Genomic DNA, 11,389 nt, shown 5'->3' on the forward strand with positions numbered 1-11,389 from the left:
TGATCGAATGGTTAAAAAAACATCTGTCAACAAAACATCCCATAATATGGGGTCGCGGAAGCATCTGGAATTAGACAATAAACCAATTTGGGACGGGACGCCAGTCCATTGGTGGGTACAGTCGGCAAATTAAATGGCAAAGAATGAAAAAACACGTCATCGCTATCATCAGATTACCTGTACCTACGACAGGAATTGAAATGTTTTATAGTTTGTCGATGTGCTAAATAATAAAATTGTGAATGTTCAGGTGATTCATTGATAGATATATCAATCATAACGAGCGTGTATGCGTGTGTATGTATTTATAGGCCTTATTCATCCTGGAGGGCAGCAGTTCCCAAATACCTCTAAACAATCGCCTCTGCCCACAGAAAGCGCAGCTGGCTTCTGCCCGTGGAACAGATGCATTCTTCAAACAAGAATCCTGGAGCCCGGGCTCGTTTAATTTTCCCACACTCCTTGCATTCAGCTCGCGCACAAAAGAAGCGTGTCGTTTTCAATGCCTCATTAGCGATGCCTTTCTATTTAGCGGCCGATTCCCAGCGGACCATCTGGACGTGAGCCGCGTCACTACAAGTCCTGTCGACTGTTACCAATTGGAAGTGAGTCGCCCGTTCGGCTCCTGTGTGTGCTGATGATGTAGGAGCCAGAGGCTGGAAACGCCACCAAGCACTTCAGATCCTGCTATTAAATAGTTTTTTAATTAGCTAAACAATAGGCTAGTTACTGGTAACTAATTAAAAGGCTACTCAGTGTGGCGCATCTCTTATCTGCGCACGCTAATATTCCTTGCCTTGAAAAGCGCAGTTAACAGTCAGACCGTCAAATGCAGATATGCCATTTTGTCAATTCTTGAAATATGGTTAATAATCTTTATAAGCTTTACCGTTCTGCTTTGAACATCGTATCATAATGGCCGCTGAGTGATAGTCAATGCTTTAAATTAAATTAACTCATAGTTTGAAACGGTTTTCACTGTGGAACTGGAGGCGAGCATGCGTGTTGACAAGAGCGTTCGAGCATTCTGAATGATTTTCAGCGCGCATGACTGTTTGGATTCAAAGTTATGAATTAAAATTAAGTGTCTTTGTTTTGCATAATAAAAAGCGCGATTACGCACATCTGCCCGCACCCAACATTTCAATGACCGATTCTTTAACGTACAGATTAATATAGTAAAATAATATTGATTGTAGCTTTTTAAAAATTTTTTAATTTTCTGCAGATTAATTTGTCGTTAAAATTAAAAAGGTAGAAAAATTTCTGGATTTGAATGCATACTATGCACGAAGAACTCCTTTAATGCTTCTACGCTCTGTTTCTCGTTTTTGTTGATTATACATTTAGTATTTATTATTATGCAGTGTTGTTAATTTGATTTCATGGAAGTATATCGGTATTATTTCATTCAGGCTAACTGAAACAGGATGCTAGGAAAGAAAAGCGGCTCGTATGTGTCCATGCATTCATTTTTCTCCTTTACTGTCACGCGCTAATGGACTCTGCTGGACTTTTACTAATGGCCAATGACTAAAACTGTTTCACAGGTACAGTTTATATAGCGCATTTCACATTGTTCTATGCCCTCGTAATATTTTATACTTTCGTTTTTTGGTTTTCACACCTGATTTAAACAATTTATGTTACAGTTTGTGAGTTTCACTAACTGACTTTTCATTAAGCGAAGTAGTAAGTAAAGTAAAGTAAATAAGTATATTTATAATTGAAATTATATCGGTAGATTTGACTTTAAAGCTCTCTGAAAAATATTAACGGATTATAATAAACAGGTTGTTCGGTTATTTAAAAAAAACAAAAATCTTATTCTTTAGTTCGACTTTTGAAAATAAATGACTTTTAATAATGTTTACTAATCCATTGCACTATCTAAGGTGTGGCTTAGTGTTTAAGGCTCAGGACTGCAACCCGAGAGGTTGTGGGTTCAAATCCTGCCAGTGTGTGCCCCTGAGAAAGTCACTTCACCTACCTGTGCTCTAATTGGAAGAAAGAAAAGAGATGTAACCAATTGTATCTCAAATGCTCTAAGTCGATTTGGATAAAGGCGTTCAGCCAAATAAATAAAAGCGTAAAGTATAATTGCTAGTTTTAAATGTGTGTTTACAGACATAGAATAGTGACCTATTTTAGTATTCCTTGCGCCACAATGAAATTTGCAATGAACGATGATAAGAATGAATCCTGCAAGTCACGGAGGCGTGGAATGATGAATAGCTTATTGATCTGATCTGTAGCTAAACAAATTTTTATTAAAAATAAACCCGTACGTATGTCAGCCGTAAATTCCAGTTCCAGAGCCAAAAAAAAAGACATGCGACAATGTCTCGAATTTTTGAATGGCAGAGTATACGAATTGAAAATTGTATCCACCTCTGCATTACCCCAGTACAGGGTTACAGGTACTCTGCAAGAAACCCGGCAAGAAGGCAAGCTGCACACACCGTAAAGTAATGCGAGTAAACGTCGCATTTTATTTTCAAGTTTATAAAATAAGTAATGCTTCAAATTGTTATATTTCAGGGGTTATCATTCATGTGTATTTTAAAGAATCGCTTGGGGAAGGTGAATAAAAGAGCGTTTGATCTCTTTAGCGAGAAAAGGCTCAGCGCCTTCTTCAAATCCTCTTAGGACTGGAGGTTAGGCTGCACATTTTCAGGTCTTTTGAAGTGGACAAGAACTTTTGTATTTTTTCCCGCCTTTACTGCTGTTTTGATAAAAGAGGCACAAGGGCAGGAGTACTGTCACAGGTAGGGGGGCGGTTAATGGGCAAATTCCTTTTTTTTTTTTTTTTTTACCATTTTCCCACATTCTGCCAGCCAGTTCCACGGGCGCCCGGCATTGTGCGCGCTGTGTCCTCCACCTGTTCATCTGGAAAACGGTTATTATCCCGAGGCAATGTGTGTCAATTGAGCGTGAAGTTTGGCCCATTGTTTCTCCGGAGTCGCTGATTGGTCGGATAGTGTGGGAAACCTCTGTAATCCGGAGACTCACACCCCCCGCAGCTCGTGCGCAGTATAAATAAAGCTGGCGGCGAGCTGCTGTACTTCAACGAACTGCGTCTGCCTACTTAAGAAGCAATGGCTCCTGTCAACGTAATGAACAGCTATACGTTAAGCGCTAAGGACAAGATTAAAGTAAGTGTGACAATCGACTCAAAGACGAGAGATAAATACTGCATGGTCAGCTTGGTTATTACTAGTACTATTATTTTGTTATATGAAATTTAATATTCTTCTTCTTCTTTTCCTGTCCAGCTCAGAAAGCCCGTGGTGGAGAAAATGCGCAGAGATCGTATCAACAGCAGCATCGAGCAGCTCAAGAGGCTCTTGGAGCCCCAGTTCAAGGGGCAGCAGGCCACCTCGAAACTGGAGAAGGCCGACATCCTGGAGATGGCCGTGTGCTATCTGAGAGAGAGCAGTCTGGAGGCGTCGCCGCGACCAGAACATCTGCAGCAGAGCTACAGCGAGGGCTTCGCCAAGTGCCTGCAGGAGACCCTGCGCTTCCTCTCTTTTCATGACCCGATGAAATCATCCCAAGTGAAACTGCTTACTCACTTCCAGAAAGCCGAACCCAACAACCTGCCGATCTCAAGCATCCACAAGAGCGCCGTGCGGGAGAATGGCGGCTCCATCTGGAGGCCGTGGTGAATCCTCGGTCTGGACATTTGTTTTGGTTCAAATCAGAGGATGGAGTGACTTTACTTTTTGCGACAGTCAGAATATGTCCTCTCTGAGTAGGAAATGTTAATTCCCAATATTATTGTTCGGCAATATTTGCCCCGGTTGTTCAGTAGGAGGAATGTTTCCTTAGCATTGCCTTTTAGGCTCTGTGCCAGACGTTCGATAGCGAATGTTGTGTAATTGTAAAGCTGTGCTGATGGAGTTTTATAAAGTCCTGGGGCACTGTTGGTGGGGAACTAAAATGTGGAGGTCGGCTGGGTATTTAACTTCCTTCATTTTGAAGAGAAAGTTTTACATATTGTAAGAATTGGTGTCTATAATATTTATAGAAAGTGTTGTTGCCAAATGCAAATTCCCTGCTTCTTCCCCTATTCTCCCCTCAACCTCTGTATGATGCTTATTGAAATTGCATTGCATAATATAAATATTACCTTTTGTAAGGTTTATTGTTGTATAAATTTCTTGGAATTTGTTTAAACGTACGTTTTATAAACCCATATAAAGCAATTTTAATAAACAATCTATTTTACATATTTGTTTTGGGGTATTTCTTGAAACTGCTACCAAAGAGATAGGTACACTTTTCCAGTTGCTGGTGTATTGATTTGGAGTGTTTATAACATGGAGTGGTGTGTTTAATTAATCTGCAAACCTGGGGATGGGTAATGGACAGTGTTAGAAGTACAACTCTTTATGTTTTGTAAAATAGAAAGGCAGACCACAGCTCATCACTTCATTCAGTAGATCACATCAACAATGTGTGTGTGTGTGTGTGTGTGTGTGTGTGTGTGTTTTGTTTAATTGAAATATTTTCTAGTCTGAACTCCACTAATTATATCAGTTTTTATTTTAAACTCAGAGCACCAAGTCAAGGTGTTTTGCTCAACAGATAAATAGAATACATAAAATGCATTGCATGTGCATGAACATTTATAACATAAATTAACATGTATAAAACAAGTTTGTAACCATAAAACACACAGAAGAACTTGAGAGTTCAGAGCAAAAGAATCAAATGAAGCATCTTTGAAATTTAATTGGTGTCATTATAGTGTCAAGTGTCACTTTATCAATTACTCTTTCTCTCCAGCAGCTTCAGTAAAGTGAGGTTTTCAAAAGGTGGGCTGTTGAGAAGATGTTACTAATGCTCCTAAATAAACTTTTATCTGAATTACGTTGTATGATGGTGCAACTGATGGGATGGCATGGTGGCACAGTTGTTAGTGCTGCTGCTTAGAATATGGGCTGAGTCATAGAAGCCATGGGTGTTTACTGCAGCCAATCCTTCCATCAGATACTAAATCCTGACTTTATTTGATCATCTATTGAAACAACCAGCAGTGTGTGCTTCACCTTCAATAGAACCCTCAGGTGTGACTAAAACTGACTGAACTGCTTCTTTGGAGGTTGTCTTGTTCTTTGCTTTTCTGTCTTCTATTTGGTAACTGAAATGATGAAGTTAGGGAAGCTTATCAAGCAAGATGGCATTAAAAGACATGAAGTAGCACAGACAGGCACAAGTTAGTAGTGATGCTGCTGTCTGTGGGTTTCAAATCCTGGTCAGGTCACCAGGATGTGTCTTTTTCATGTCTTCCTTGATTCTGTGTGAGTTTTCCTCCCATTTCTTAAAAATGCATGGTTTATGTTAGCAGCATGAGTGCCCTGTGATTACAGTGGGTTCTGCTTGAAGCTGCCAGGTTAGGATTTGACCCATCACTACCCTAAAATAATATGAACTGATTTGGTAACCTGCTGGGTGGATAATATCATTCAGTCAAGCAACATAGGAAGTCAATCTGTGCATCACGTGCCTGTCCTAAAATTAACACTACACCAGTCTAGTTTTCCACTTGAGTTAAAAGAATGTCATTTTGGTCGTTTATTGATGTGCTGATGTTAAAGATTTCTGGTTCCAGGTCCTTAATTCTTGTAGAGTGGAACCCTTCAGATGGTATTAAAACCCAGTTTTCCACCAATTTTATGCTCAAAATACATTTTTTATATAAATGAATAAAGTATAGGCCACAATGACTGGAACTCCTGCATCCTGTCAGACCATTTCAGGTAAAAAATATCATAACACACCTGTGCAACAAACAAATTTCAGGTCATTCATAAACAGTTCATATAAATCTCAGGAATCCTTTAAGATTCCAGGATCTGATCTCATTTTCAAGGCTTCCCCAAGGCATGAGGTAAGATGAATGGTTTTGGTTTGCTTCTGTCTCTCATGTGAGTGATGAGTGGGACTTGTGCAGGGTTTGAACTGGCAGGCCTGTTGTTTGCACACCTCCAGATTGCTGATATTAGTAGTCGCTCTTCTTTGTGGTGTACATCTGAATGCAGTTTTGGAAATGTGCTGCGGTATTCATGTGAGGCTTCAGCAGGATGATGTAGCACTTTGGGGTGAAGTAACCTCCAAGAATGCCCAGTACACTAGCCAGAGTTGCAGCGATGTTCATTGCATTGATATACTTTCCCTGGTACACACTGCTTGTTGTAAAGAAAGCGAGCCAGGAGAGCAAGTAGATGAGCAGGCTGAAGGTGATACACTTGGCTTCATTGTAGTTGGCAGGGAGATCTTTGCCAATGTAACTTAAAGCAAAGCATATGCAGCTGAGAAGTGCCACAAAGGAAAGCTCCACAATGGTCACTGGTGACTGACTCCCACTGCACTCCAGCACAATCTTATCTGGAAATTTGGAGTACTCCTCAATAGGTAACGGGTGGTCTAGAAGAACATGCAGAATGCAGATGAAGAGCTCAGTAAATGATGCGATGAGGATAAACATCTGGGGGCCATTGTTCTTTGCCCACCACTCATATGCCTTGGGAAGATTGGAGGACATCTTAAAGATACACACAATTTGAAAGGCCCGCACAGCAATGCAGGACAGGCACACTGTGACGCTGATGCAAAATACAGAGTACTGAAGAATGCAGGAAATGTGAGATGGCAGGCCAAGATGAAAGTAGATACTGCTGCAGGCGCTGGCCAGTGAAGCCAGCATGACCAGGCATGTCCTGCCCCCTGCCGAACGAACCACTGGAGTGTCCAGATGGCGCAGGAAGACAGCTGCCACAGTGGCTATCAGAAGTATGGTCAGTGCTGCAATGACAAGAAGGAGCACGGCTAAGCTGTCAGACATTTCCAGGTATTCCAAGGTACGGGCAAAGCAGGTCTGGCTGGCAGCTGGTGACCACTGCCACTTCTGGCAGGGTTCACAGACATAAAGATCTGAAAGAATTGAGAGGTTCGCATTATGACAAGCATTAGAGTGTAATGAATACAGCAGCGTCCTTCTGGTCACTGACATGGACTACAGAAGAGAAAGCCTTGAAACTCATCCTGCCTCTGGCCAGCTGGTCATTTGTGCTCTCTTGATAGTTCTAGAAGTTATTTGGGATGAAGGTCACTTCAAAAGGCACTATATGAATAAAGATCGGTAAAGCAAAATAGAGGAACGCTTTTTAAAAGACCTTTATGTTAATTGTTTAGCATAAACCTAAAAGGTCTGATGGTTTGATCATTACCAACAATGACAAAACATTTTATTAATTAAAACATGAATTAATTAATTTACATTAGCTAACGTGAAAATGTTAAGGAAAAGAAGATTAAATAACACAGTAATTTGCTCATTGTTTAAACCAGTTTTTGAAGCCTACCTCTGAATTATTGGCTAAAGGGCAGGAGCCAGGTCTGGACAGGAGGCCATTCGCACACTGGGCCAGTTTAAGGCCACTTACATAACAATGTCTCTTTATTATTCTTGGTATTTTTAATACATGGCATGAAGGTGCAGTTGTTACCACTACTACCTGACTGAAAAAACAACCTGGGTTTAAATCCCATGCCCAGTTGTTGGCAGCGTGAGCTTTGCACATTCTTCCCACACAACATCCCGTGAGCTTTTTCTCTGGATTCTCTTACAGTACATCCCAAAGATGTGTAGTTTAGGTCAACTGGTGACCATTAATTGGCTCCAGTGAGACTATAGCAATGAGTGCCTCAAAGTGAACTGACGTCCTATTCAGTGTTGATTCCCACCTTTGGCCCAGTGATATAGACACCAGCCCCCCATGGTTTTGATGAAGCAGGTTTAGTACGCATGCATTATTATACAGTGGCACAGCAGCTAGTGTTGGTGTCTCTCATCTCCAGAATGCTGGCTCCAGTCCCACACTGGTGACTGTGGGCTTTGGATGTTCTCTGGTTTATTCCTCTCCCATCTCAAAGAGTAGCATGTTTGGTTAAGTCATGACATTTTCTAACCAACTTAATCCTGACCAGGAGGCTGCAGCTTATCCCAGCTAGTATAGCGCAGGAGCACAAGACATGAACAAACCCTGGACAGGGTGCCAGTACATTGCAGGGCGAACACACAAACACACTAGGGACAAATTAACATTACCAATTCACCTACCGTGCATGTCTTTGGACAATGGGAGGAAACTGGAGCACCTGGAGAATCCCACAAAGACATAGGTAGAATATGCAAACTCCACACAAGGAGCACCTGAGACGCAAGCCATTGTCTCCTTACTGCAAGGTAACCGAATTATCACTGTGCCACTGGGCTGCCTTTGTTAGGTTAAGTTCCAATTGTAAATTTTTCTAATGTATGTAAGTGTGCCTTGAAATGAACTAGTGTCCCTGGGTCGGTCACGACTTTGCACCCAATGTTTCCATCAGTTCACCTTGAGCCTGAACTGGAAATGTGGTTTAGAAACTACATGGATGGGGCAGGAGGAGAAGGAGAGAAAATAGTTCAAAGTTCAAGAGTCCTGGCCTGGCATACAGTATGTCTGAGTGGAGTTTGTATGGTCTCCCCAATTCTGTATATACAGAATATCTTCTATAATCTCAGACTGGCAACTCTAAATCAAAGCATGTCTGTGGGTGCTTTGATGACCTGCCACCTAATCCTGTGTTGATTAATAGCTTGATACTGCTGGAATGGGCCCCAGCTCCCACAACTCTAAAATGGATTAAGAATTGTCAATAATGGGTGGCTTAGTGAAATGTGTTGCCACTTCAGAGCAATAACCAGAGTTTGATTCCTGGTGCAATCTCTGTCTTTGCATGTTCTTCCAGTTTCCAAGTATTTATAAAACAGACAGATGGTATGACAACAAGAGGGTGGCAGTTACTGATTCCAATGCTTAGCTTTAGCTGCTGGGAGTTGTATGTTGCCTTATGTCTTGAGTTTGCATATTCCTTAAAACAGATTACGTGTTTTCTATGTGTTTGTAATAAACACATCATTATACTGCCTTTCTACAGTTATGGATATGTTAAGATGTTTACAAGGACAAAATCATGATACAATCCATCCATTTTCCAACCCGTTGAATCTGAACACAGGGTCACGGGGGTCTGCTGGAGCCAATCCCAGCCAACACAGGGCACAAGTCAGGAACCACATGATACAATTGTTTCCATATTTCTACAGTCAAAGCACTGTAAACTATGTGACAGTGGGGCAGAGAGCTCAGAGCTTGGATTGAACAGGCATCTTTGTGTTTCTTTACTCCAATGTCCTAACCACTAAGCCATGCTGTTTGGCTGTGAGTTTAAATGCTTGAGTGCAGTGCTTGCAGTATACGATGTATGTAAAACAAATTGTTGGCCATTTTCCTGAAAGCTTCAGTGAAACTTTAACTTTCCAGAAAATCAATTTTTACTGAATCAGTATAACGTTAAAAAGCTTCTACAAAGAGAATCTGAAATGTCACGCTCTAATCTGCTGGTGCCTGCAGTGTAGTGTAACTCCCATCAAAGGCTTACTTAGGTTTGTCGCTCCTACGCTTTGAAGTTTTCTGCTAAGTTGGCTTGTGGCGCACTGTGAGCGGTCGCATTCATCTCATCTCATTCTCACTTAATGCCATCACAGCAGATCTGAGCACAAGGAAGCGACCCCTGACAGGCTCAGTCCGGCCCATTAACACATCCAGATCACTCACATGTTCTTCACTGCATTTCAGCGAGCTGTACCTGTCACAATAAGCGGAGCTTAAGGGTTTGCGGGGGGGATATGCCCCTCAAACGGAAGCACTATGCAACTAAAATACATCCCCAATAAAGCGTTGTTTTTTTTCTCAAGAGTTTACTTTTTATTATTTAAGGTTACATGTTATGTAAAAATGTTGATAAGCAACGAATATGACCACACAATCCATCCTATCTCAGCAACTCTCACAAGTCGACTGTCCATAAAACAAACAGAAACCATTCTGTCCTATTACGGATACGCTCTTGTTTCAAATTCACCTTGACAGTGGTCACTTCAACTTGCATATCTTGTCTTTAGTATCACCTTCTTTTAGTTGTCACATCAGACCCTCATAAAGCAGCGCGTTTTTGTTTCCGTGCCGTCTGTACAAGCGGCGGTGAGGCGGTCTGAGCAAACCTGTTACGCGTGACGTCACACACACTCCATAGTCACAAAAGCTTTAATAAACAACAAATGTCCCTTTGATGAAGTAAATAACAGATCAAAGGCGCTTCAACTTTTTATCAATCCATCCGATTTATAACCCAGAGCAGAAACGCACATTTTTAGTAAAGGTGCCAACGTGGTTCTTCGGAGTGATGATAGGCAAAGGGGGAACATTTTTTGTTCCCCCAACAGGGTTCTCTTCAGGCAAAGTTTAGGTTTTCTTAACCTGTAAGTATCTTGCTAGAAAGCTTAATATATATTAAAGATAATCGGTTTTGTCCACATATTTGAAACCTGTTCAAAGCCCAAAGAACCAATGTCATATGCAAAGGATCCTTCAAGAATAAATTCATTGTTTTGCCAAGTAATGGTTCTGCGAGGTACCACACACTCCAGGAAAGTAAGAGTGCAGGGAGCTGAACGGGGCAAGGCAGGAACAATCCCTGGACAGGACGCCAGGTCATCGCAGGGTGAACACACGCACGCACACACACACACACAAGCACACACCTGTGTGTCTTTCAAAACAGTTATCCCGGAACACTTACATATTATGCAACGCATATCTAACTTTATCACAACAATAAGCGGATAAAAATAAATAATGCAATTTCACTATCGCTAATGGAAATTCTTCTTTTTCAGAATTTTTAAACCTGTTATTGCAAGATTTAGGTTATTTTGTAACTTTTTATTACGAGCATATTATGAGGTGTGACTTGAGATGTAATGTAAATATGTAGCAGTACTGTTGTGACCCTAAAAAAAAAACACAATTATTTTTGTCTGCCCACCCACCCCTATTTCAAACTCCGCCCATTCCTGTCTCTACCACCGCTAATTTGAATGAGCTCATCTGTACCGTCAATCAGAGCAGATCATTTTTACCTTTATAGATCTTCTTATTGTTACTTTATAATATATCACGTGTTCAGTAAACTTGTTATTTCGAAGTGTATTCTTGTTTGGTCTGTAATTGCCTTGTGATGGCGTCCTATTCAAATTACGGATGGACTGGTATTCGTATAATCTTGTTTTATTGGTTGCTTATGATCGGCTGTTTGCTGTGTATGGTCTGTCATATTTATATTTCTAATTACATAGACGCAATTATGTACAAAGATTCCTAAAAGAGAAAATAAAGCCTTCAAATGGAAATAAACTGATCTGAATTATCCCTGCCTTACAGATTTTTGAAACTAATGAATGAATAGCGGCCTTCAATTCACTGGTCTACAAAAAAAT

At 40.9% G+C, this 11,389-nt stretch overlaps 2 protein-coding genes across 2 annotated transcripts in view; one reads left to right on the forward strand and one right to left on the reverse strand.

The window, feature by feature from the left end:
* Positions 1-3,055: 3,055 nt before the first annotated feature.
* Positions 3,056-4,230, forward strand: LOC114656735 (transcription factor HES-5-like). The gene is made up of 2 exons (XM_028808349.2): positions 3,056-3,155; positions 3,276-4,230. The coding sequence occupies exons 1-2, from the start codon at positions 3,099-3,101 to the stop codon at positions 3,666-3,668; spliced, it is 450 nt and encodes a 149-aa protein (XP_028664182.1). The 5' UTR covers positions 3,056-3,098; the 3' UTR covers positions 3,669-4,230.
* A 1,751-nt stretch (positions 4,231-5,981) lies between these two features.
* The window catches only part of LOC114656595 (taste receptor type 1 member 1), a 25,970-nt gene continuing 20,562 nt past the window's right edge, over positions 5,982-11,389 (reverse strand). Inside the window, exon 7 of the mRNA XM_028808234.2 lies at positions 5,982-6,939. Within this exon, the coding sequence (XP_028664067.2) occupies positions 6,008-6,939 (932 nt within the window). The 3' untranslated portion in view covers positions 5,982-6,007. The remainder of the gene's footprint in view (positions 6,940-11,389) is intronic.

This window comes from Erpetoichthys calabaricus, chromosome 8 (genome assembly GCF_900747795.2).
Source record: "Erpetoichthys calabaricus chromosome 8, fErpCal1.3, whole genome shotgun sequence".
In the NCBI taxonomy this organism is placed as follows: domain Eukaryota; kingdom Metazoa; phylum Chordata; class Cladistia; order Polypteriformes; family Polypteridae; genus Erpetoichthys; species Erpetoichthys calabaricus.